A 27,899-nucleotide genomic window follows, 5' to 3' on the forward strand; every position below is an offset into this window, starting at 1 on the left:
ATCACGGTGTACCAAAACCAACGTTCTCGCCAAACTGACATCTGTGATCTGCCCACCCCTTTATTAACTCTAAGCAACGGTATTTAGTATTTAGTATTTACATACAATACTTTAATTCCAATATATGCTCTGCTACAGCCTACAGATTATTAATTAATCCGGATTCCGGATATAATAATTATTTATAATAATGGGATCGATCATAACAGTAATAATAATAATAATGGTGGAATGAATGAAGATGATGAGTGAACAAATTAATGTGAATGTCGAATAAATAAATGAAAGCCACATGCAAGTCCTCCACCTCGTACAGATGGTGATTTTGTTGAACGAGGACTGTATATATATATATATGCATCTATCATCTATCTATCCATCTATTTTATGTGTCAGCAGTGCTATGACCTATGCCCTAAGTCTACCGATGCTCTGTGACTGCCCACCCTCCACTAGATACAGCCTATTATTTAATTAATAAATTATTTAAGTTAATAATTGTATCTCCTCTTACTTTAGTTAGTATGTCTTTCTACCAAGCTCATCCATGATCGATGCACCTCACGAGATTTACAACATTGTGGTTCATGCAAATGCGTTTCTTACATATACATGTATGTATGTATAATGTATGTGAATGAACCATGCCATGCAATGAGAGATTCAAGTTTCAAGTTTCAAGTTTCAAGTTTCAAGAGTGGGAGATAATAGATATGACATTAAGTAACGTACGTAATGTAGAAAGAATAGCTAGGAGGACGATCGAGTAAGGGCGTGGCACAATCTGCAGGATCGAAATGACAGCTGTGAGAGAGATATGAAAAGCCACGCCACGCGGCAAGTACAAGTACAACCGAGATAGTGGCTTTGATGCCATTGCCTGACTCACTTACGATCCGCGAGATCTCAATCGTCCAACTCTGTAACGCGCGCGCACAGGAGTAACAGTAATATACGAGTAGCAGTATTAGTCTCGTGAGTAAGTGGGCGGTAGGTCCACATGCGCACCAACGACAACAAGAACCAAGAGTCCAACAAGACTGACGCCACCACGCCACTACCAAGTTGAAGTTGAAGTTGTAGTAGTACCAGGTCCACCACGATAGCAACATCGTTGGTCTCGATGAAGGACACGTGGCAAGGACGGTATCGGCTACCCAAGGGTGAGGGCACCTCACCCCCCACGTGATGGGCGTGTGCGACACCTTACCTTGCGCGCAATAACTAACCCTCCTTCCTCACTACTGACTACCGAGTCCTGTTGTTGAGTCCTTGATAAATTGAAATGACCAATCCGGTTAATAAGTCAGTGCAAACTGCAAAGTAGAGAGACCCCTTGATTTCCCTTTGAAGTGGATGCGTTGCCTAATAATAATAATAATAATAATAATAATAATGTTAAATTTTATATTTTAATATTAGTGGACTCTATATTAGTTCTGTATGAGCTCTATATAGACTTAGGGGATTTACATAAAAAAATTTCAAAGACTTAATGGCTCAACTCTTATACCTATATATAAACCAATTACATTTCTATCACACAACTGATGTGGCAACTAGAAAACATGAGTTCACATGAATAACATCAATTATCTACTTTTTACTACTACAATTCTATTAGTATTTGGTGGTGGTGGTGGTGGTGGTGATAGTCATGGTCATACTAATTAGTAGACTAGATTGTGTTTGGTGATCAGGTTGGGTTCTCAGCCATACAGTACAATCCCACTATTTGATAGAGGAGGAGGAATTGAAGGGAGGAAGGGGCTACGACCACAACCACAAGTAGTAGAAAGGGAAGAGAATCCGGCCTGCTAATCGGCAGCTGTCTTTGTCCAACCATTATGCCTTGTTATTATGGTATGGTGCTTCTCTCTGCATCATTTCAGGTTTAGAGAATAACATATTGCCCCATATATATATATATATATATATTATTCGACAGCCCAAGAGGGCATGTATATTTCACAAAGTATTTGATCCGTTGACAAAAGTAGAATGGACTCAGTGAGAGTGAGGCACGTACGTTCAATTTAATGTCTTTCTCCGTCTATGAAATAAATATATATTCACCTTCTGATTTAATGTAAAATATCTTAGGATTACACGTCTACATATATATACATCAAAATATGTAATCTAGTTATGTTTATGTAAGATGGTTGTTTCTAATAAGTTGTTGACATATATATAAATTAATTAAATAGCAACTTGTATATATTTGGCTCCGTTGTCTAGTAAACTCTATGGCTGCTTATACATATAATTAAGATTACTTTTGAATCATTGAAACATAGTATAATAACAGTAATAATTAATAAATGTTTGTTTATTTATTTGTTTTTATTTAAGTATGGATTTGAAGAGCAACCAAAGGGCTCATAGCACAAGGGTAGTTGATTCATCATAAAAATTAAAGATAAAATATTCAAAGATTTTGAGTTTAAGATTATATTGAAATCCCAACGATCATTTGGTCTATTGGCATCGGGTCCCTTACGTAGGGATGTTCGCTTTCGAATATCGAGCGTGGCTCCCCGAGTTCGATCCCCATCTCGCGTAAGGTGAGGGCACGGTTCAGCGGTGAGTGCTAGGTAAAAATCGAATCTGGTTTTCAACCAACCAGAACAGGAAAAGTTTTTTTGTTTGTCCAATACTTTTTATGAATCTAAAGAAAGGAACCTGGGTTCCGACGCTTATCGCCTTTCTCAAAAAAGAAGAAGAAGAAAGGAACCTAGGTTACGACGCTTACCGCCTTTCTCAAAAAAAAAAGAAGAAGAAGAAGAAAGAAACCTAGGTTACGACGCTTATCGCCTTTCTCAAAAAAATGAAGAAGAAGTAGATTAGTACGGTTTGCCGGATATTAGTGTTGACTCACAATGAAAACTCTTTTTCTTTGATTAAGAGTGCGTGAGATGGATGATCAATTCACATCCAGTGCATATGTCTCTTAACATGTAATTTATTCATATTTTATAAGATAAAAAATAATAAAAAAATAAATTAGAGGAGCAGCATGAGCATAAACAGGCATTGATTGGTGTAGGTGATTCTGAATAACTTTTAATGGCAATTGGCAAAAGCGATGGAGAAGTTATTGTCCTTTCTTATGTAGTGTGTGCATGGTGGAAATGAATACGAATATGGGATGGGACAAGAGATCAAGAGAGCGAGTGAGAGAGAGAGAGAGTGAGTTAGAGAGTTCTCTGGAACGTCTCCATTTATATCCACTTGTGCTCCATCTTAATTATCAACAGCTATGTCCCTGCTAAATGCTAATTAATTAAGATTAATGTTGACAAAATATTAAATCCATCGCAGGTACTACTTGCAATCAATCTAATTGATCAATCCAATCATACCAATGAAGGTGGAGATTAGCCACATTTTGGAGTCGTTAGCCATCCAATCCCATTTGTTGTTATTATTATTAAGAAAAATTATGTTGACACAATTAGCCAGTATTTGGAGTCATTAGCCATCCAATCCAATCCCTTTTGTTGTTATTATTATTGAGAAAAATTATATATGTTCACATTTCTGATTCCTTAAAATATTTTCATTATTTATCCTGATATAGATCAGCCATGAAAAGCTATATTGTATTAATCAGATCCAACGGGCAACGGGAATGGTCCGGATGACAGGGACGAGTGAAAGTGGTGGGTCCGATGAGATGAGGAGAACAATCATAATGGGGTTCGCTTCGCCAATTGACCCAAATTCCGGGGCGGATTTGTGAGTGCGGGTACGGATGATTACCCAAATCCAACCCGAACCATTAACTCCATCATACATGCAGCAAGCTAGCTACTTAGTTACTAGTATACAACACACACCTACGGACCTACCAATATGATACTATATGATCCTAAACAACACAATATCTTCGATCTCTCCTCTTGCACATGCATTCATGTGATATAATTTCACAATAAAAATATCAAAATGATTTCATAAAGCCCGTTACTCGCATCAATTAATACATAAACTATTCATATTTTACTTGATATGTTTTTAAATTAAAAAACACACACATAAATTCAGAAGCCAACTATGGTCACTACATTTGTATTGCAAATTTATAAACAAATCAATAATGAACATGCATGTTTCTTGAAGAAATTATTCAACAGAATATGTCACCGTAGCTGAAAGTGCTTCAACATCTCTCCAAAAGTAATTAAAGTACCAAAATGTTTACAACCAACACCAAATGGATTTGAAAATAATTAAACTCAAGAGGACATGAAGATCACAGTGAAGTTTCATAGGTTCCCAGGGAATCTAGGAGAGTATAAATTAGGAAAAAGGAAATCAGACTATCAGAAACTTTCCCCCAGCCCAACCATGCTGCACATTTAAAATCAGTTGGGCAATTCTTTAATGATTGATTACTAGGTTTCAACACACGTTGCTTTAAAAACATAAGGTATGAGTGTTCCTGAATCCTGACGTAATGTTGTAGCTCATATTACAAGTCACTAGAGATTCACATAGAAGGTATGCAAGCATGCAACTGCCAAAGGAAGGTTTGTGATGGTATGTATGATCAGCAAATGCTATTTGCTTGTCATTTGAACCATGTAGCAAAATAATAGATGTCAGCTTGACATGAATGAATAGGATCTTACTCTGAACTTTGGATTTTGGAAGTCCCACTATCAATAACAATCGATTGCACCACCTCCATCTGCTTTGCAGTTGACGCAAAGGGGGCCAGCAAAAAAAAAAAAACCAGCCTAGTTTACATTTACATGACACAGTGAAACATTGAGCTGTATGCCTGCCTTATGTACATGCCAGCAAGAACTGCAAAAGATAACAGAACACAAAACAATATTGAATATGTACTATATGAAAGCGTGATATGAACAGAGCCCATATGGTATTTAACATCCTTCCCACCCCACATAATCTAATTAAGCTCTTTAACCAAATATAGGTGAGCTTCTCTTCATGTCTTTCTTGGGAGGAGCTGAGGACACTACTTACAAGGAGAGAGGTGAGCTATCTCAATCCAGTAAATAATTCAAAATTGACTAGAGGTAGGAAAGAATATTATTGTGAAGAGGATCTGATATGTGGTCAAGAAGGTTTTGTATAGGACCTTTCCCAGTCAGAGCGGCTTGAAGATAAAAGCCTAACCAAGCAACCATTGCCAAACGACCATTTTTTATCTCTTTTACCTTCAAATCTTCAAAACTAACCGGGTCTTTAGAAAGCCCCAGAGGATCAAAAAGAAAACCTCCTGGATAATTTATGTCTCCAGGTAGATAAATACCCAATGGTTCTAATGCCTCTATTCCGCAGTATCTAGCATACTCAGGCCCAACCTGGAAAAATGTTCATATTTACAAATGAGATCATGTGCATATTATGCTGCTCAGGAAATTGTTTAGTAATCGCATAAAAGTTCACACTAGATGAATTTAAGAATACAAAACAAAGATTTCCGTTTTGAAAAGAAACAATGAACTCGGCAGAATGTCAGCAATAATTGAAACATCTCTTAAAAACAGAGCATATGACAAAGAGAAATTTCAGGAAGGGCTCAACAACCACAGAAAAATTTGAAGGGCACCAATAAATGGTTCTTAGAAACATGGCCTGTCTTCCTTTAACATACCCTCCATCTTAGGCATCTAAGCATACGATACATAAATGGCAAAAATTTTCTGTTATCAGCTCAATGGAAAGGAAACTAATCTCAGGTATTTGATAAAGTCTAGATCTAGCATGCCAAAAGTGACATGAGTTCAGTTTTCATGCGGAAAAAGTAGGTGATGTACATCCATGGAAAACCAAGCCAAGTGATCATATTCTACAAATAAGTGGCAAAGGAAATAAGGTACACAAAGAAAAATTTAAAAAACAAAAAGAAAGTAAGTGTGGCAGCGAAAGAACCCAGAAGATTGTGTGATTAAATTATTTCAATAGGCCAAATCCAACCTCAGCAAATACATCTCGACAGTGAAAGTAGTTAATTACCATTAGAAGAACTTGGCATATAGCTATAACAATTATTCCTTGACTTCCAGCTATATGAAATCCTGGAATTCCAAGATAATCAAGGGTATCACCCTGCAAAAGGAAGAAGTAGGGAACCTTAGAAACATATATATGGATAATAGTAGCAGGAAAACAAAAATTAATCCATCTGCAGAGTACAGCAAAACTCAGAACATTTATCAGCTTGCAACATGTAGATCCATAATTAACTCACAAAACACAAGGGAAGCAATTAGGTACAATTAGGTATAGCCATATGAACATGCTTCATATGAAAATTGCTAAAAATCTACTTGCACTGACAGGAAATGGGTGCAAAAGAACAGCCACCTGTACAAGATGATTGTCATAGAAAAACTGCCACATTTTACCAATTCACAAAATCTATTTAACAATGTGACATCCTATGTTGTTGTTACCAACAGATCCATTTCAATACATACTAATTATTTACCTGAAGCTTTGCATACCCCACTTTCCACCACACAGGCTCCACAAAATGCACAAGCCCTTGCATGTCTAACAATTCAGGAATCACAACACCAAGAGCTGCTAGCATGGCCCAACGAGCATGCAGTATCTCAAAGCTGTGGAAGAGTTGAAAGGAGCTGATGAAGTTAAACTAGTATATGCTGCTCTAAGAGAAAACCTTAACCATATGACGCAGATATGACCATAATAAGCTTTCGTTTAGCAAGTCTTTTTACTGCTAAAATTCTTTGACAGGGATTTAAATTCATAAACAAATTTTTGCATATTAAGAAAATAAGTCTCCGATCCCATTGACAGTGATGCTAATAGTCTGTCATTGAAATCCTGCTAACTATGCTTCCATCCTTAATTTCATATGAGCGTAATGAGCAAGAAAAGGAAGCTCAATTTGGTTGATTTTAGCAAAGAAGGTATTAACTAAACCTAATTGGAAGATTATTGATTCCAGTGTGAATCTTTTGCTCCACCCCAACAAATGAGAGATTAGTAGCTTAAAAAATAGAAAGTAAACTGCATACTTAAAATATTTCTGGAAACTAGCAGAATCTCTTCCGAGGCCAGCAATATCAAAGCCATAATCACCGGGATATTCTCCTGTAAGATAAGAAGGGTACTCAAAGGGTATTGGACCAAGCCAGCGAGGACGCTCTGCTCCATACCAAAAACTGCAGCAACAAAACAACTCAATTAATAATTCTCTGAAGCCAGAATTATCTTTTCTTAATATAATTTGAAGCACATTTGTTATAAATGACATATACATATTCTTCATTATTGTGTGAGATAGCTATTGTGGGTTAGAATAAACTCCAAGTAGTAAGTAAATGCAGCCACGAAACTTTTTTGTATCTTCCCATTTTTATGAGCTTATAAACACTACTGCGTAATCCTTCAAATAACGGCACTAATGTTGAATTGCATTGGATATAAGAAGCCATCCCCTAGTATGAACTAACAACATCTTAACTAATTTTTGGTCTTCTACAGCAATCCTTTTTTATTTCTTATATAGTCAAATGCAGAAGACAACTTGTTAAACCTAAGATTTTGTTGTTATGTTGAGCTCATCTGATATTAATGATGCAAAGCATTGTTAGAAATGCAGTGCCCTGTAATTAGATCAAGCAATGTAGTTTAGGGGAGTAGTAAAGCAATTTCTCTAGCCTTTGTTCTACAAATGCACAAACTGTGACGAGTAAAGAAAAATTGTCAAGATTCTTTTAATCTTTCCAGAGACATGTGTCACACCCTACATTTTTCTCCACCAATATGTATGGAACCTTGAACGAAATAACAAGCCCGTGACACATGTCTGCATAGATAGAAATAGTTATAGTTATGGTTTATACTAACCTGATAAAGCACGGCTATAGCTAATTTTTCTCAGCACTCTGGCAGCTAGTTCAGAAATTGTATTAAATAACAAATTCCAATGGAATTAATTATTATGACGCCAGTTGATGTTTTTTTTTTAAAACTGTATATATACTCAAACTCAAAATTCAGAAGCAGATTTCCTTTTCAGTTTGATTATTCGGAATATCAAAGAAGAACAACACTGACTCAGCAGTGAGAATTTGAGCACAGTTAACCTATCCTCTCTTGCCCGCTGAGCCTGTGCTCTGAACCTAGAGGATCCGTCCACAGCCTCCCTCTTGGTTTCCTCCAGCCTCTTACGGAGCTTCTCCCCAAGAGAGCTATTGGCGATGGCTTTCACCGCCGTGAAAGGGATCGCGGAGAAGACGAGAACTCCAGTCAACTGAAGAGAAGGAACACAAATACAACAGAATAGACGTAGACATAGACATAGACATAGACATAGACATCCATAGATAAGATGATGAACAGGAAAATTTATAAGCGTGGAGATAGATAGAGCAGAACCTCTTGCCAAGAGGCCTTGAAGACGGGCCTGGAGGCCTTGTGGCGAAGGGCATGGCAGGAGCAATGGCGAGAAAGAGAAGGGTGTGACGACACTGATTGCGTAAGCAGTGGAGCCATGGATGGAGCTGGACGCTGCTCTTATCGTCGGGTCGCTCGTTGTGTTACTGTCTGTAGTTTGTAGTCTGTACTGAGAAATAAAGTTATAGAGACATAATCATGGTGACACATATCAAGAAAACAAAGCCATGGATGGATGAGAATATAAATCACAATATAACTCACATTGCATTAAAGTTGCCACATTGATTTTACAATCACTATATAGCCAGTGAGAGTCACCAAAAAAATAATTAATAAATAGTGCAAAATCGAATAGTTTTTTTTTTTTAAAACATAATACTGTATAAATACATTATAAAGATACTATATCAATACTGTTTATTTATTATTGACATGATCCTTTATAAGAGGAGTCAAAATATTTACATTGTGGAATTATGGTCATTGTGATATCATCCAAGGCGCACGTACTAAATCCTAATTGCCCCATATATTATTCCGCCTTATATGATAAATCTCTAAGAGGTCATTAAATCATTGGTGCACTATCATACTTATATATATCTCTTTGACAATCTCTTATAGATCGACGCTTATCTGAAAAGATCGGAAGAGGTCTCTACGACACTCACAATGTCACACAATCAAGACAACCAACCAATTAAACAATCCAATCAACCCAAAATTGCCACTCAGCCAAATTACCAAGTAGAATCAACAATATTGCAGTATAAAAACAACAATAACGAGCGAAAATAAATCACAAATAGCACACACAATTTATACGTGGAAAACCCCTTCGATGTGAAGGATAAAAACCACGGGACCGTTCAAGGAGTCCACCCTTTACTTCTCTTATTGATAAATTGAGGGCAAAATAACCCCAAAACAGTCAATAAAGGATTCACAACCCACCAACAAACTCCAAGAACAATAAGAGATGAAGATAGAGCAAAAAAGGTGTAGAAATCACCCAAAAACTACAGTGTCTATTAAAGTAGCGTATTTGACTAAATCGGAGCACCTCTGGACAATCCGACCTTTCAAAATGAAGCCCTTGATGTCAGGAACAATCTGGCCAAGTTTGAGCAGAATCGACCACGGGAGCACATCCGATCGTAGAGTTGATAAAAAACTATGCACATAAAACTGAGAATAACAAACCCTTCTTAAGCTCTCCTTTTTTTCTTTGATTGTTGTAACCTCCCTAATGTTGTACAGCCAAAGGAAAAAAAAATACCATCTCCCCAAAAAGTTTCTCTTGGAAGCCCAAATATCAATGCCAAGTGGACCCAAGAAATATGACATAACGAGTCCAACATAAATGCCCAACATAAACAACAAAAGCAATATGAAATATTACAAATATGGGGTGGACTCATAACATTATCATCCCCTTAAAACAAAAAAAAAGTTGCCACATTTATTTTTTAAAAAAAAACTAATATATATATATAATTACACACATAAATGTTTACCGGGTCAAGAATATCTCAGCCCACAAGGTTGTTTTTATAAATAAATAAAAAATTATCATAGAAGTAACATTATACCGATTTAAACTCACACCAAAAATTTCGATAATATATTAACAGTGGTAGCTCAAAGACAAACAAAGACTTCATTAGCATGTAATTAAATGAGAATTTTTTATTTCTTTATTTTTTTTATATTAGGAGATAAACACCCCCATTTAAGTTTTAAATTTTAAGTCAAAGACAAATACAAATATAGGATGCACTCGTAAGCTTAATAACACTTTACCCTTATTTTACGTATGTTTCAATGTCAAGACCCCTCAAAATTAAAATAGTACAATCAAAATCAAAATATAATTAATCTAAGTTGTTCAATATTTTTGATTCTGTATTGACAAATAAAATATATAAAAAATGATCATAGTACTATGTCGTAATAGAGTCATTAGTTAAGATATGAAAAAAAATATATTGAAAAACTAATAATTATGATGCACCTCAACACTCATATAATGTTTGAAATTTTAGTTATATATACTTGTTTCTACTAAAATTAAAACATTACTTTGGCAATAACAAATTTATGTAATATATAAAATATTTTTTTCATAAAGGTGGCCAAACAACTCTCATAAACTAATGTTGTGAGAGAAAATTAATTGACCAACGGCCTTTGGGTCAATTGGTATCGGATCCCTTACATAAGACGTTCATTTTGGGGAGGGTCCAGAATTGAATCTCATGTTTTGCGCAAGGTGAGAACACATGGGTCGGTGTTGAGCTTTGCTCCCCATACGTGCACGTCCTTAGGTTCCGGTGTTTATTGTCTTTCTAAAAAAAAAAAATTGTGAAAGGGAGTTACTCAACTTTTTATTTGGTAAGAAACCATCTTTCTAATGTAAAGATCATAAAAATATTCTCAATAATATTATATTAACTTTAGACTCATCAAATTTGTTTAAATATTGAAATATATTCCAAAGTATCAAAACTCATAGCTTATACGATAAAACCATCTCTGATGAGCAACGTTTAGGCAAGATGTCATTACATTAACAAATCATGGATATTTATGGCCAAATATAAGAAATATATCTAAGGTGAACTGCTTAGATCTATCAAAAAGAATGTTCTATGGTTACATCCAATGATATACTGAGTTGATGGATGCAATAAAATGTTGAGTTGTGTGAGCCTGATTATATTAAACACCTCTTGTGTTATTTGAAAATTTGTGAGGGGGTATTTTAGAAATTTCCATTGTAATAAGGTTTTTTTTCTGTTTCCCCCCTCTTATATATATATATATATATATATATTCATCCTTGTAAAAAGTTATTTTTTTTTAGGGAGAAGAAAATATCGAAATCGTACCGGCCAGTGGGACGTAACCCTAGTTTTGGGTGAACCACGTAAATCTCTGTGTTTTTTTTTTGTTATCTTCTATTCTTGCCTTTGTTTCTTAGTTCCTAACAACTGGTATCAGAGCAAGGTTTTTTTGTTTTTTGAGTGGGAGCAATGGCAGAGGAAGCAGGAAAGGCATCTGGTGTAGAAAAGTTTGATGGCACAGACTTCGCGTATTGGAGGACGCAGATTGAAGATTATCTGCATGTAAAGAAATTACATCTACCTCTTTTGGGGATAAAACCATGAGGCGATGAAGGGTCGAGGATTGGGTTCTTCTCGACGCATGTGCATCGGGAGTTATCGATTAACTCGTCAAGATCTCGCTGCACATAATGTTGTGAAGGAGAAGACCACAGCAGATATGATGAAGGCGTTGTCTGGTATGTATGAAAAGCCGTCGGCAAATAACAAGGTGTATCTGATGAAGAAATTGTTCAATTTGAAGATGGCAGAGAACGCATCAATAGCACAACACCTGAATGACCTCAACACTATCACAAATCAATTGTCGTCTGTAGAAATTGATTTTGATGATGAGGTTCGTGCTCTGATCATTCTGGCTTCTTTGCCGAACAGTTGGGAAGCAATGAGGATGACAGTAAGCAATTCTATGGGAAAGGAAAAACTCAAGTACAATGATATACGAGATCTAGTTTTGGCTGAGGAGATTCGCAAAAGAGATGCAAGTGAAACTTCAGGATCTGGCTCTGCCCTAAATCTTGAGACAAGAGGTAGAAATATTAACAAAAGCTCAAATCGGGGTAGATCAAAATCCAGAAATTTCAATCAAAACAGAAGTAAATCTAGATCAGGCCGTCCTGTACAATGTTGGAATTGTGGAAAAATAGGTCATTTCAGGAACCAATGCAAAAGCCCTAAAAAGAAGAATGAACATGATTCTGCGAATGCTGTAACAGAAGAGATACATGATGCATTACTTCTTTCAATAGATAGCCCACTTGATGATTGGGTTTTAGACTCAGGAGCTTCATTTCATACCACCCAACACCGAGATATCCTACAAAATTACACTGCAGGTGATTTTGGGAAGGTATATTTGGCTGATGGTTCAGCCTTGAATGTTGTAGGTGTGGGAGAAGTCAGGATATCATCACTCGATGGATCTATCTGGTCATTGGAGAAGGTTCGGCATATTGCAGACTTGAGGAGGAATCTGATTTCTGTTGGACAGCTTGATGATGAAGGACATGCAATCCTTTTTGCTGGTGGTACCTGGAAGGTTACAAAGGGAGCCAGAGTATTGGCTCATGGAAAAAAGACTGGCACTCTATATATGACCTCATGTCCAAAAGATACAGTTGCAGTTACTGAAGCAAGTATTGATGCAAACCTATGGCATTGCAGGCTTGGTCACATGAGTGAGAAAGGATTGAAGATGTTGATGTCAAGAGGAAAGCTACCGTAAATAAAAGTCTATTGATTTTTGATATGTGTGAAAGTTGCATCTTAGGAAAGCGAGAGAAGGGTGAGATTCTTGAAAACCCGGCAGGGACTCGAAGGTCGAAAAAAATTAGAATTAGTGCACATCGATTTATGGGGACCTTCACGATTGCATCACTTGGAGGTTCAAGGTACTATGTAACTTTTTATTGATGACTCAAGCGAGAAAGGTGTGGGTTTATTTTTTTGAAAAAAATAAATCAGATTTATTTGAGACTTTTTAAGAAGTGGAGAGCCATGGTTGAGACGAAACATGTTTGAAAGTAAAATGCTTAAGATCGGATAATGGAGGGAGTACGTAGATGGAGGGTTCGAGTGAGTATTGTGCTACAGAAGGAATTAAGATGGAGAAGACTATTCCTGGAACACCACAATGTAATGGTGTGGCGAGAGCGCATGAACAGTAACTCCCTCAATGAGCGTGCTAGGGTGTATGAGGCTACATGCTGGGTTACCAAAAATTTTTTGGGCTGATGCTGTTAGCACTGCTGCTTACCTAATAAATCGAGGGCCTTCAGTTCCTATAGAGTTTAGAATTCCTGAGGAGGTTTGGAGCGGTAAAGAAGTGAAGTTTTCACATCTAATAGTTTTTGGGTGTGCATCTTATGTTCACATTGATTCTAATGCTCGAAGTAAACTTGATGCAAAAGTCTAAAAAAATGTTTTTTTCATTGGATATGGTGATGAGAAATTTGGTTATAGGTTTTGGGATGAACAAAAACGGAAAAAAATCATCGAAGCAAAAAAATGTGATATTCAATGAACGGGCTATGTACAAGGACGAGTCAACCGTCATCTGCCGGATGTCACGCATCAAAAAGAAAGTCCGAGGTTGTCAACTTAGATGAATTGATCGAAAGTACTATTCGTAAAAATGAGTGAAGAAGATAAGGAGATTGCGATTCACGAGGTTGATCGGAGTACACCGAAAGAGTCGAAGTTCGCAGATCCTCCGAGAACATTAGATCTCCTCAACGTTATTCACCATCACTAAATTATCTCCCGTTGATCGATGGTGGTGAACCGGAATGTTATGATGAAGCTTTTACAAGATAAGAATTCAAGCAAGTGGGAGTTAGCCATGAAGGATGAGATGGATTCCTTGTTGAGGAATCAAACATGGGAACCCGATCGAGTTACCAGAGAACTAAGAAGGCTTTGCACAACAAGTGGGTATACAGAATAAAGAATGAACATGATGGTAGCAAACGATACAAGGCCAGATTAGTAGTTAAAGGGTTCCAACAGAAGGAGAGTATTGACTACTCAGAGATATTTTCTCCAGTTGTGAAGATATCAACGATTAGACTGGTGCTTGGAATTGTAGCTGTAGAGAATTTACATCTTGAACAGTTAGATGTGAAGACAACGTTTCTTCATGGTGACTTGGATGAAGACATTTACATGCTTCAACAAGAAGGGTTCGTTGTTCAGGGGCAAGAGAATCAAGTCTGCAAACTAAGAAAGAGCTTGTATGGCCTGAAACAAGCTCCAAGACAATGGTACAAGAAATTTGATAGTTTTATGCATGAAATTGAGTTCAAGAGATGTGAAGCTGATCATTGTTGCAATATCAAGTTCTTTGACAATTCCTATATCATCTTAATGGTGTATGTAGATGATATGCTCATCAGAGGTCTAGCATTGAGTAGATCAATTATTTGAAGAAACAATTGTCAAAATAGTTTGCAATGAAGGATTTGGGAGCTGCAAATCAAATCCTTGGTATGAGAATCATTAGAGATAAGGCTAATGGTATATTGAAGCTCTCACAATGGAGTATGTGAAGAAAGTTCTTAGCGATTCAATATGAATGAAGCCAAATCAGTAAGCACACCCTTGGGAAGTCATTTTAAAACCCGAGCAAAGAACGATCACCGAAGACGGAAGAAGAAGAGGATTACATGAGGAAGGTGCCCTATGCTTCGACTATTGGCGACTTGATGTATGCTATGGTGTGTACAAGGCCGACATTGCACATGCAGATGGGAGTTGTGAGTAGATTCATGAGTAGGCCTCGGAAAAACAGAGATTGGGAAGCGATTAAGTGGATTCTAAGATATTTGAAGGGCTCATCGGATATATGTATTTGTTTCACGGTGCAAGTTTGAAACCGCAGGGGTTATGTAGATGTCGATTTTTGCTCGGAGATACGGATAACGTGAAAAAGTACTACAGGGTATATCTATACATTGAATGGTACTGCAGTTAGTTGGATTTCTCAATTGCAGAAAGTTGTTGCTCTCTCTACAACAGAAGCAGAGTATGTTGTTGTTACAGAAGCTAGCAAGGAGATGATCTGGTTACAAAATTTTTTGGCAGAATTAGGAAAGAGGCAGGAGAATAATATTTTGTACAGCGACAGCCAAAGTGCCATTCATCTTGCTAGGAATTCAGCATTTCATTCAAGAACCAAGCATATACAGTTAAGGTATCATTTCACTCGGACTTTATTAGAAGATAAAGTGTTGGCTCTTGAGAAGATTCCAGGCAGTTAAAATCCAGCTGATATGTTAACCAAGGTAGTTATTGTTGACAAACCGAAGCTATGCAAAGTTTCAGCTTGGTTTGAGCACTGATGATTAAAAAGGGTTTGTCACGGGTTTGTTGTTCAAACTTTGTGTTTCTTTGAAGATTTGAAGCTTGAGAACTTGGATGAGATCGGGTCCCAAGTGGGAGATTGTTGAGTTGTGTGGAGCCTGATTATATTAAACACCCCTTGTGTTATTTGGAAATTTGTGAGGGGGTATTTTAGAAATTTCCATTGTAATAGAGTTTTTTTTTCTGTTTCCCCCCTCTTATATATATATATATATATATATTCATCCTTGTAAAAAGTTATTTTTTTTTAGGGAGAAGAAAATACTGAAATCAGCCGGCGGCCGTGGACGTAACCCTAGTTTTGGGTGAACCACGTAAATCTCTGTGTTTTCTTTTTTTTGTTATCTTCTATTCTTGCCTTTGTTTCTTAGTTCCTAACATAAAAAATGCCGCCCAATCAGATACACTCCGAGCAGTACATGAATTTTTTTAAAATAAATAAATAAATAAACTACATTCATTAAAATATACGAATAACAAAAGATACAGAGAAACACAAATAAAAACACACATAAAATTTACTAGGTGGGAAATAGATGAAAGAACAATAGAACAGCAAGACAACACAAATAGAAAATAAAACCATACCGCAAAAAGCAAAAAAACAACAACAATAAAACTATGACTCTAAGAGGCACTCCTTCGAAGAACAATCACAAGGATAGCTTGCGCCGATGACGTTGAAGGTTGACTTGCTTAGATCATTTGTATGGGATGAACGAGGCTTCAGGAACACCAGACTTTTTTTCACAGTGCTAACTAAGTCCACCAACTTTAGACAGGTAGAGAAAAAAATATGTGATTAATTTTAATAATATCCAACAAGAGTACTTTAAAGTTAAATATGCAATCATTTCGTTCCAGCTAAATATTTCAAACAATGGCCATGCTTAGGAGATTCTACACTTGAGCATTAACTAGAGGTTAGTCCTCTAGGATGTCCATGTGTCACCTAATAAACTAGGGTAACATGCAAGAAGGTTTCCAAAATAATACCAAATTTGCATTGCGAAAAGGATAAGAAATAAGTAAATGGTTAATTATTTCAATACATGAAAAGTTTTTAAAGGCCAAAAATCATCTTACACTAAATCTACTAAAACATGCGAGCATGCATCTTTGGATTGATCATGCTCTATTCTAATTTGTCTTGGGCACCAATGCCTAATTTGGTGAAAATGGGTGATTAGGTTAGTGGTCTAAAATGTGACTTTGATTCATTAATTGCTTCTTTACCTCGAGAATATGGAACTACTTTGGTATATCCTACTACTCCACCATTATGGAGAATGTGTGATTTCTTGGAGACTCAAACTAAGACATATTTGAGAAATCCTAATTAGGGCAATTTTATGGAATAATTGGTTAGAACAAAATGATCATATTTTCAACCGATACCCATTTCAATTCTAGTCAAAATTGGTTACATGGTTCTTCTTTGGATTTTGCAACTTCCTTAGCTCACTCACCATTGTTCTTGGTGAAATAAAGCCCAACAACATATCACTTAGCTAAGCAACTCAATTATTGTTCGCACCCTTGCCACTTAGAATAGATAGTTGCCTTTATTTATTTATTTATTTATTTATTTATTTGCCAAGATGAGCAGCTAGACCGCTAAGAAAAGCAAGGGCGTGCATAAGCCTCGGCAGAGCAAGTGGGGGCAGGGCCCTTGTACACGTGGGCGCTGGGATAACCCACACACAACTACTACTCACACTCCTAGAAATATGCCATCACCAATGATTCGAACTCTCACCACTTATGAAGGGTTTCTAAAGGAGACCCAGCTACCAACTTGGTCGTCAGTGGATATTTGCCTTCATTGATTATCACCTGGGTAATACTATTTCTTTTAGATAGCTTTGTATTTATTTATTTTGTCTACCATTTTTTTGTCTACTACTTTTGTTTTCTACATTTCCTCTTGTCGGGGTTACTTGCATTGCAATAGTGAAAAACTCTATGGAAGTTACTGTAGCAAAATCACTGTTTACGGTGCTGTAGCAATTTAATGGTTATGTATACAATCTCTATACGGTCAGCATGCTGTCTGTATGATTTAGTGCAAACTTTTGGGAGAATCTATACGGCCTCTATATGTGCCGTATGGCACCAGTATGTCCTAGGCAAAACTCTCTAAATGATTATATGGTCTTCATATGCCTCTTATATGCCCATATGCCTCTTATATGCCCATATGACACCCATGATGCATCCTGAACAATTCCATGTGACCTCTACAAGGGTTTAAAACCCTCATAGGTCAAATACAGCTCTTAAGAGTGCAATTACAACCCCTCTTTATGACCTTGAATGAGTTAATGTCTATAAAAGACGATAAATACACATACAACCATGCAAGACACCAATTTTAGCATGAAAACTTTTCGAATAGAGGGAAAATCAGGAGACTCCTTAAAGCCTCTTACAATGCTTCCGCTATGTCAATTAATGGAGTTTAGAAGGATCTCTCTCGCTAACTAGAGGCATACAAACTCAAAGACAAGAGTATTCAATGAGAGACTCAACAAGACATGCATACATCATATCTCCCAAGATAAATACAATGACATCAAGAAGGATTTAATTAAGGAGATTAACTCAAAGGATTAGGAACCTTATTAGTAAGGATGCTCTCTACCCAAGAATGTAGATCCGATCTTCTTGCCAAGTTTAGCCCTAATCCCCTTCTCCTTCCTCTTCTTGGTTTCTTTCTTCTTTCACTCAATTGTCTCATCCTTCTCTTTCCTTACTCTGGCATCCCAAGAATGAGAGTTTAACACAAATAAGACATTCATATGAGATTACTTTTTTGCCCTTGACATTTTATTAAATGACATAGCTTCTTTATATATATATATATATATATATATATATATATTGGGCCATGCCCGACTTTATTGTTCTAGCCCAAATGGGCTGAAACCCAACACCTCTATTGCTCTTGTAACCCTCATTTTCACCACTGGTGGACTTTGAGATCTTTTCTACCCCATCTTTTGTTCATTTAAATTTCTCCATGACTTGAAGGGTTTGAAACTATTCCTTCTTATTTTTAGAAGGTTTTGGTTTACCTACTTCATTAAAAAAATTACATTAATTTTTAAAAAATTAAATAAATTATAAAATATATTATAAGGAGAACCAGATACAAATACTATAACCACCAAGAGTGATTAAAAGATCAAATACAATAGCATATATAATAATTAATATATAAAAAAAGGGGGAACAAATGGAGGCCACCCTTTATATTGATCTTGAATTTGATGAACTCGTTAAGTTCAACAATGGAAGATACTTATTTTAAAGGCATAGTTATGAAGTAGTATGAGCTGTGATACATTGTTAAAAAATACAATTAAAGAGAAAAATAATCATATGAGAATGTAGCTACTAACTACTTTCACGGTAGATGGTAACTCTTTTCCTTAGTAAGTGAAAGATATTAGGGATCAAGCTACTAATAAAAGATGAAATGAGCGAAAAATATAACATTGTATACAATATATACTCTTCACACCAATTGAAATGAAATAAAATCGTGGAGGAATTTGCTTCCTACCCATAGAGGACGGATTTCGTTCTTCTGGAGGGGGGTGATTAGTGGCCTTCCAGCGTTCCGAGGCGGCATAACATGTGTTATCAACTTAGGAAATGAGACGCTTTTCTGGAAGGATCGTTGGCTTAATGGTAGGGCTCCAATGTATCAATGGCCTAACCTCTTCAGAGATAGTAGACAGCAGAACTCCCCTTTCATGGAACTTGCTCACTTGTTGGAGGATGCTCCTTTTTTGGAGGATAATGATGTTGCCCAGGTTCGGGTTCATTGGAGATCGCGCAATCGGGAGGAGAAAAATAGTAAATGTTGGGTTTTTTCAAGAAATGGTTCTTTCTCGGTGAAATCTTACTACAACTTTCTCAATGATGGTGGGCTGCGTTGCAATGTGGCGAAGTTTTTTTGGAAAAAACATTGCCCCTTGAAAATCAATATCTTTAGCTGGCTTGTTTGGAAAGACAAGATCCTTACTCTTGAGAATCTGGAAAGGAGACGATGTAATAAACTTCCAACGGCAACCTGTGTGATGTGTCACTTTGACATTGAATCAGTCGATCATCTTTTTCTATACTGCCCTTTCGCTAGGGAGGTGTGGGACATCTTTGGTAGGCTATTTCGATGGCCGGCCCCACCTACGACGATGAGTTCTATCTAGTGTTCATGGAGATTTAACGTTAGGCTAGTGGATCGGGTGGTTACTGATATTGTGATTAAGGCGCTTGTTTGGCATATTTGGTTGGCTAGGAATGATAGAATTTTTAATGCTAAAATTCTTTTTGTGCATTGCATTGTTCTGAATATTGCTCGCATGATTTTATCGTGCCTCGATGCACTTGTAGATAACGTCAAAGGGAAGCTGGAGGACTCTATTTCTATGGTCCGGCGAAGCCTTGAGTTCCTGGAGCCTCAAGGAACGTTGCCAAGAGTGGTGCTGCTGCCGAGGAGGCACCAGATCTGACCACGGGCTAGTCTGTCATGTCTGAGTGTGGGTCCGAGGAAGATCTTGCTATCTTCCTCTGGTGTTTTCTTTTCTTTTTTTTTTTGGGAAAGAGGAGCGGGGCGAACCCACTAAAGACCCAGGGACGTGCACAAGCCTCGGTGGAATAAATGGGGATGGGGCCGCGCTCACGTGGGTGCGGGAACCACCCATACACATCCACTATTCACAACTCCCAGAAATGTGCCCTCAGCTGATAATCGAACTCTCACCACTCGGTGAGAGCTCTATCGGCGATCCGTGTACCAATAGACCCAAAGGTCGTTGGCCTCTGGTGTTTTCTTTTTGTCTAGCTCTTGTGTATCACCTCTTGTGATGCGTAGGGTTATTTTGTGGGTTTCTGTTTGTTCGGGTGTTATTGTATAATTGTGATTTATTTTAATCTAAGTGGTTTATCTACCTTTTCAAAAAATAAATAAATAAATAAATAAAAATAAAAATAAAATCAGTTGTCTTATTTCTCATATAATTAATCATAAACACGAGTTGGGATAATTAGCTGCGTTGAGTATCTTCACACAACTTTTAAGGTTGTGAAATTTCAGGTATAAGTTTATGCTAATTATCAAAGTTACAACTATATAAATATATATATATATATATATATCCCATCAGTTACAAGTGAGGAGAAAGTGCGATTAATGTAGTTAGCCCATTACTTTATTGATATTCACCTTCTAATTAACTGAGAAATTGACACCACAGCCCTCCTGATTTATCGACATATAATATGCTGCTACTTATCAGTGTAAAGTTTGATTTGATTATTAACTATGAAAATATTATGGGTAAGTTAAACACGATGCAAGAACAGCTAATTGTGTATTTCACTAGTTTATCATATCTCTGGTTATAATATCATATATATATTGTATAGTTTTGACTTTTAGAGAGTGCATATATGTAGCGCAAGAACGGTTTGTGTACTTCACTAGTTTGTCATATCGCTGGTTATATTTTGCATAGTTTTGACTTTTAAAGAGCATGCATGAACAATGTCATGTAGTTTGCTTGTAAGTTTAGTTTTAATTATACTTTTTCTCAAGTTTCATCAGGAAAGAAGGATATTTACATGATGAGCTGGCACCATATAAATATATATATATAGATATAGATATGATTCAAAGGGAGTAAGTACTGTTTGTTGTAGGTAACAGACCTTCAACCTAACCTTGCAAGTTGCTTAAAGATGAGAGGCAAAGCTCATGGACACGTCTCTCACTTCATCCTTTTTTTTTCTAGCTGCTTATAATATACAGAGTGCACACACTTAGCTATTGCTTCTCCACAAAGTCTTCCCACTTGAACTTATGAAAAATTTCTAGTTATATATGTATCTACTCTTTTTCTACCGATCGATGATCTTGTTGGGGATTTAATTAATAATTCATATACTTAATTCCTACGAGAAAAGAGTTGATGGACAACCATCAGCTGACAAAAATTTGTTGCCCTCTACAATCAAGTCAGCATTTTCAGCTAAATAGAGAAACAGAGAAAGAGAGAGAGAGAGAGAGAGAGAGAGAGAGAGAGAGAGATGGGATATTGTCTTATAGACTTTATAGTGGCATTTACCAAACTGTACGTCTAATTAATTTTGTTCATGTTTCCAAATCAAATTTCTTTCATCCATTTTTCTTCATCTTTAATGTCAAACCAAACATAAATTTTCAATTTCATGACCCCACATGCAAAAACCAGCTCTTTCTTCTTTACAATCATGTTCATATGTTTCTATCTATCTATCTATCTATCTATCTATATGAATTGAAACTATATATATATATATATATATATATATATATATATGTATGTATGTGAACTAAAAAACCATGAGCAATTTGATGAGCTGCACAAGGCATGGCCAGAGATGGAGGAGGAGAATGAGAGGATTCAGAGTGCGACTCCATGTCAGGATCTTAGGATTCTTGAGTCTCTCGAGAAGATGCTTGGCTTCAGTGTCCTCATTCTGGAATTGGAGCAAGTTACAAGGAAGAAGAAGAAGAAAAAGAAGAAGTGATGAAAGATCATGGACGCAGCAGTCCAATTACAATCTTTATAGTCTAAGATCATGCGGAAGATCAAACTCATTTTGTGCAGAAGCACTAGCTGATTGCTTGGAGTTCATCAGGAGATCATCCGTGCCTCCATCACGCCAAGCCAACGTGATTAGCAGCAGCAGCAGCAGCAGCAATATTGTCCATTAGTTTAGCCTATGCATGCATGTCAGCCTGCCTAATTTGGTTCTTTTGATGCATGTAAAGAGATGATCTTGTTCTTTTGTTCTTTTGATATATAATTAAGAGCTCTGCGGTACGTTTTTCTGTTTCTTGGTTATTTATCTGCATCATCCGTTTTGTTTTATTTTTTTTTCGCACTTTGATCAGTTTGGCAATGGCCATGTTGTTCATATGTTCCTCCTATGCAGTCTCCGGGATTGAGTCAGACTTTGTCTTGTGACTTCTTTTACAAAATATAAAATATAAGTATGTATTGATCAACTGAATTTTGTCCTCTCAATCTTTATCATGTAAGGGGCTTCTTGTCTTTCATAACCCGTGACATACATGTGCTTATTTATATGTGTGTATATATATATATATATATGTAACCCATGGGCTGAAGAAGACAAGACTCATTGGTTGGAGAGCTATGTTGCAGGGTGCAGGTGCAACCAAGGATTTGCCTGCGCCCCATGAGAGATTCCAAGTCCAGGCCCACAACCCACTCTTCAAGGAAGAATCAGGATTCTGGAATTATATATAATGGAGGTGATGAGGTCCTTACAATTGTTTTTGCATTAAAACCAGAGAGCAGAGCTTGGGTAAATTACTAAATTTATAATGGAGATCAGAGCTGAAATGGTGGGAAAAGTGTTGGTGGACACTGCACATGGTCACGTGGATGGTATTGGTGGGCACTGAGAGCTGGAATGCATGAGCATTATTGAGCAGACACCCCCAAACGATGCTCTTCTGTCCTTGATTCTCTCTCACGATGCTCTTCTGTCCTTGATTCATGCTCATGTTCATTCGCAGAGTTCATCTCCCCGGGTGAGTTCTGAAACTGAAGAATATACTGGTTCTAACCTATCATATTTTAACATATTTTTTTTATTGTGATTGTAGACACGTGTTCAAAATTTAATAGACTGGAAAAAAAAATATTTCCTGATTTCATAACCAGTGGAGATGAGTTCCTCGTGGGCATGCTCATGCTCAATCTCTATCCATTAATATGCATGACTTAATGGTTTTACACATGCAACACACACACACAAGACGACATGAGATTCATACAGCACAGCAGAGGTGTCCTCACCTAAAAGTAAGAGGTAAACAAATAATAGAAATTGTATTCAATTCATCAGAAAAACAAAAAAAAACAGCTTCAAACAGGACAGGAGAGGACGGTATGAATGTCAAAGGGATCAACCAAATAACTTATTACATTGATTGTTCAGACGGAGATACTCTAATTCAGTTCAAGTACCACAAAATCACAAATACATTCAAAGAGGAACTCAGCATAGCCAGTCATGAGATCAAAACACAAATTTGTTCATCACACGGAGAGCAGTATGAAAAAAATATTCAGGTGGCTCTGCTGGTTAATACTTAATAGAGGTCGCTGGGAGAAACCTAAGGCTGCTTACAAGAATCTAACAAGGCCAAAGTTAGGGCAGAGAACATACAACAGATGGACACAACACTAAGAGATGTAAAGCAACACACTTAGTTTAGGCTCAAAGCCTAAAACCATCTGATGTCTAAAGATGCAGCAGGCTCTAGTCTTCACTCCCGAACTCAACCATCCATAGCATTGAGAAATTTATTTCAGGTTCATCACATTTTTTTTTAATGGTTCTTTGTTCCAGCAGCAGCAGCAACAGCAGCAGCAGCCACCTGGGAGATGTCTCTGCTTGATCTGTTATACTTCATGTGGCTTTTGACAAGCTGGCCAGCAGCAAGAGCTGACATGAGAGAGAGCTCCCCAGCAAGAACAGCGCCAGCTATGATGGTGGCAAGAAGCCTGGAGTTTGCTCCAGGGGATTCCAAGTTAGCACCCTTCACTCCTAGAAGGTCCAAACAGGCAGCCTGAGCAGCCAGCTGAGTCCCCCCTCCAACTGTACCCACCTGAAAGAAGAACACATTGATTAAGATGCATGCATGCATATGAAAACAAATTAATGCTCAGCCTTGCCATTACAAAGCTGGCATATTTACAAGGGAACAAATGCACCACTGACAGGAATTTAATTAGGCAGAAAAGTAAAGATTGTGAAGCAATACAGAAGTTCAATTCTTTCATTCATTTCTTTTTTCACTATGCACAACAACATATGAGCGAAGTGGATTTATCTTGTTAGTCATGACAGAGAAATACACACACACACATATATATACATGCATCCAAAATAAAATTCTCATATATAAACAAAAAAAATTTTATGTTAATCCTGCAGGCAGATTTCCAGAGATGGGTAAAAGGCAGATAGACAGAAATACCATCAAGTCAAGCTAAGGTAAAAGGGCATGGGTAATAAAAAATAATTTGATAGAGCTCCACCAGACAACTGTAAGGTTACTGGACAATTGAGTTATCTTCGAGTTTAGTACAGCAGACCAAAAACAAACATTAATTTATAGCCACACAATAGACCAAGCAGGTATCCATGCTCAGCTACTCTTGTCATTCAGCCTTGGAAATCAAAGTAGATAATAGAAAAAACCAAAATTTCAGCCGCATTTAAGGTAGTGCTTAAGCTAAATGGATAGACAAGAACCAAAGAATCACAGGCATTAGTATGGCAGACCAATAATCCAAATTGATGCTATGTGATGACCGAAGATGGGAAAAGACATTACCTCAATTGATGGCATAGTTACAGAGATGTGAAGATCTTTTCCTTCATTGACAGCTTCCATCATGGTAATGCAGTGGGAGCTTTCCACATTCTGAGCAGGATCTTGGCCAGTAGCAATGAAAATTGCAGACACAATATTGCTGGCATGAGCATTAAAACCACCAAGAGCACCAGCCACAGCAGACCCAGCAAGGTTTTTGAGAGTATTGAGCTCCACCAGTGCAGGCACAGAGGTCTTGAGGACCTTCATTACCACCTCTTCCTTGATGATGGCCTCACAAACCACTGATTTTCCCCGTCCCTCAATCCAGTTCACAGCAGCCGGCTTCTTATCGGAGCAGAAATTGCCTAATAACCAGCAGCATCCAATAAAAGAGAGTGAAAGTGAAACTCATGTTTGGCTTATATTGTAACCATGGCTAATGGTTATAAGAATTCACTCAATCATCAGCAAGTTATTTTTAGTTTTAGTGCATTCTAAGATAATTCTCAATAGTTCATCCCTGAAGACTCACATACATTTAAGACAGATCTCACAAATCTGAAGGACCAGTACTGAACCTTGATCACCAATCAGATGTTAGGGTGACACCAATCACTCGAAATTAGGATCACTCATCCCCACCCATAACTAGCACCTTCATAAATCTTCTCATCCAAATGAGATATATGTGTATACAAACGGAAAAACAAGAAGCAAACCGCATAGAGAGTCAGACACTGACTTATCCAAAGAGATGAAAGTGATAGTCAACCCAAATCCCACAACTCACATCTTAGTTTACCACACTTATGCTGGTCTGATTCATAAAGTACAATATGTGAAGGAGACTGAAGAATGATACTTAATCTTTGCTTAAAAAAAGATAATCTGCCACTTAATTAACACTACAATGAGCAAGCAAGACTATAAAATCACACATGAGACAAGAACATGGAAGGGAAAAACTTGAAATGATGAGATTAATCATAATCAAAGTGTTGGACCAAAGCTCACCAGAAATGCTAATAACTTCCATGTCGGGGAAGTCATCTTGCAAGTAATCTAAAACGTTCTGCACCCCCTTTGACACCATGTTCATTCCCATGGCATCTCCTGTGCTGCAAGAGAACCTCATGTACACATTCTTCCCTGCCAGAGCACATTGAATTCCTTGAAACCTAGCGAACCTGCTCGACCTGCAGAGAAATTTATGACATGTTCTTCAGAAAAATTATGCATACCAAAAAGGAAATGTTTTAGGAAGAAAATTTCCAACACAGGCAAAAGATTGAACATGTAATGGGCAACTAAAATAACACAAGGAACGTCCAATGAACAAAAAGAAAAAGAAAATTATGCAAAATCTCATGGCACCAAGAGAAACAAAGCAGAAATCAAATCTATTGAAAAAAAAAATCAAGAGGAGAACATTTTATGAAAAGCATCCAAAAGCACAATTTTTTTAAAAAAAACATTTTCACATCAGTAAAGAGCACCTATTGAAGACGACGGTGAGCGTGTCAGAGTTGGATGAATCTTCCAAGAAGAACTTGAGTTGGGCTGCCCTCTTGGCACTCCCAAACCTCACAACGGGTGCCCTCGTCATCCCATCCCGTAACACCACGCTCTCGGCCCCGCCAGAGACCGCGATCGCCTTACACCCCCTGTTGGTGCTCGCAACCAAGCACCCCTCGGTGGTTGCCATGGGCAAGTAGTACGTCCTCCCGTCCAATGACAAAGGCCCCGCGATCCCCACCGGCAGCGTGACGTACCCGATGGGCATCTCGCAGCACTGGCCCAGAATTGACTGGTAATCAAACCCGTGGAGAGGGAGGCCCTGCATCGCACTGCCAGTGATTCTTCTGAGCGCCTCGCGCCTCACCCCGGCGGCCCTTTGGCAATCCCCGAGTTTCGATTCGAGGATATACGACGGAGTCTTTCCGGAGACTACGGAGCTTACGATCTCCTCATCGTTATCATCAGGATAGAAAGATGGGATCTTGGCGTCGGAGTTGTCAACGAGTAGGGGACAGGGCGGAGGGGGTGGGTTGGCCGATTGGGCGCTGGAGGTGGGAGGGAAGTGACGGTCATCAACGACGACACCTTCGTCGATTTCGTCCTCATTGGAAGGAATAGAGGACTGGACGTAGGTGATGCCGAAGAAGGAGATGAGGTAGATGAGGGAAGCTACGAGGGAAACGAAGGCAAAGATCTCGGAGAGGGTGAGGAGGTGGAGAGGGGTAGAAGTGCGAACCTTCTCACGCCATCGGCACATGAGGAAGTAGAGAGCCGCCATGAAGAGAGCGGAGAAGATTTTGTTGGTATGGCGAATGGGTAGAGGGAGGGCATCGGAGGCCTGAATGCGCACAGGAGAGGGCGCCGGGATGCGGTCGGAGGCTGTGGGCTTCGAAGGGAGCCTCCGACGGACGTCCATTGTTACCGGAGGAGCTAATGGCTTCCCTTCGATGGCGGCAACGAGAGAGAAAGAGATGCTCCGTTCGTTTTATATAAACGGACTCGGACTCGGACTCTTTCACTTTTCACTTTTTACTTTTTATTTTTCACTTTTCACTTTTCACTTTCCATACATGGATGATGGATGGATGTCTTCTTTTTTTCCATTTAACACCTTCCTGTTTTACTTTTTATTACCCAACTCCCTTTTTAAAAACTTTTTCAATATATATATATATATTTCAAATCGGTCCTTATAAGTCCTTACTTACTTTTTAAAAATAAATAAATATATAAACTATATTTATTAAAATAAAATAAAATAACCTACAGAACACTAATGAAAATATTTTGCAGAATATAATTTTATTTTTTCCTCTATATGATCATTGTATTCTTTTTCATTTTTTAATAAAATTATTGTTTATTCAATTTTTTATAATAATATATGTATATAATTTCAATTAGTTTATTAATATCATGTGGATTGGTGAAATAACTTGGCAAAACGACGCTGGGAGAGACATTTTACAACATGTGGCTCCAATTTTTTAGCCAAAAAATCACATGGCATGTTTGTCCCTTTTTTTATTTGTGTTTCTTTTTTCGGAATTTTCTATACTTACATACGGGCTACA

The 27,899-nt window shown here is 37.6% G+C and overlaps 2 protein-coding genes across 2 annotated transcripts; both read right to left on the minus strand.

The window, feature by feature from the left end:
- Window positions 1–4,612: 4,612 nt before the first annotated feature.
- LOC120262063 (chlorophyll a-b binding protein 7, chloroplastic) lies at window positions 4,613–8,615 on the minus strand. Its single transcript, XM_039270115.1, has 6 exons — window positions 8,392–8,615; window positions 8,100–8,266; window positions 7,026–7,172; window positions 6,470–6,602; window positions 5,995–6,087; window positions 4,613–5,339 (listed from the first exon to the last, which is right to left on the minus strand). The coding sequence occupies exons 1-6, from the start codon at window positions 8,506–8,508 to the stop codon at window positions 5,046–5,048; spliced, it is 951 nt and encodes a 316-aa protein (XP_039126049.1). The 5' UTR covers window positions 8,509–8,615; the 3' UTR covers window positions 4,613–5,045.
- A 14,757-nt stretch (window positions 8,616–23,372) lies between these two features.
- LOC120261168 (3-hydroxy-3-methylglutaryl-coenzyme A reductase 3) lies at window positions 23,373–27,295 on the minus strand. Its single transcript, XM_039268928.1, has 4 exons — window positions 26,304–27,295; window positions 25,822–26,003; window positions 24,826–25,172; window positions 23,373–24,093 (listed from the first exon to the last, which is right to left on the minus strand). The coding sequence occupies exons 1-4, from the start codon at window positions 27,239–27,241 to the stop codon at window positions 23,815–23,817; spliced, it is 1,746 nt and encodes a 581-aa protein (XP_039124862.1). The 5' UTR covers window positions 27,242–27,295; the 3' UTR covers window positions 23,373–23,814.
- Between the last annotated feature and the right edge of the window lie 604 nt (window positions 27,296–27,899).

This window comes from Dioscorea cayenensis, chromosome 5 (genome assembly GCF_009730915.1).
Source record: "Dioscorea cayenensis subsp. rotundata cultivar TDr96_F1 chromosome 5, TDr96_F1_v2_PseudoChromosome.rev07_lg8_w22 25.fasta, whole genome shotgun sequence".
NCBI classification, from domain to species: domain Eukaryota; kingdom Viridiplantae; phylum Streptophyta; class Magnoliopsida; order Dioscoreales; family Dioscoreaceae; genus Dioscorea; species Dioscorea cayenensis.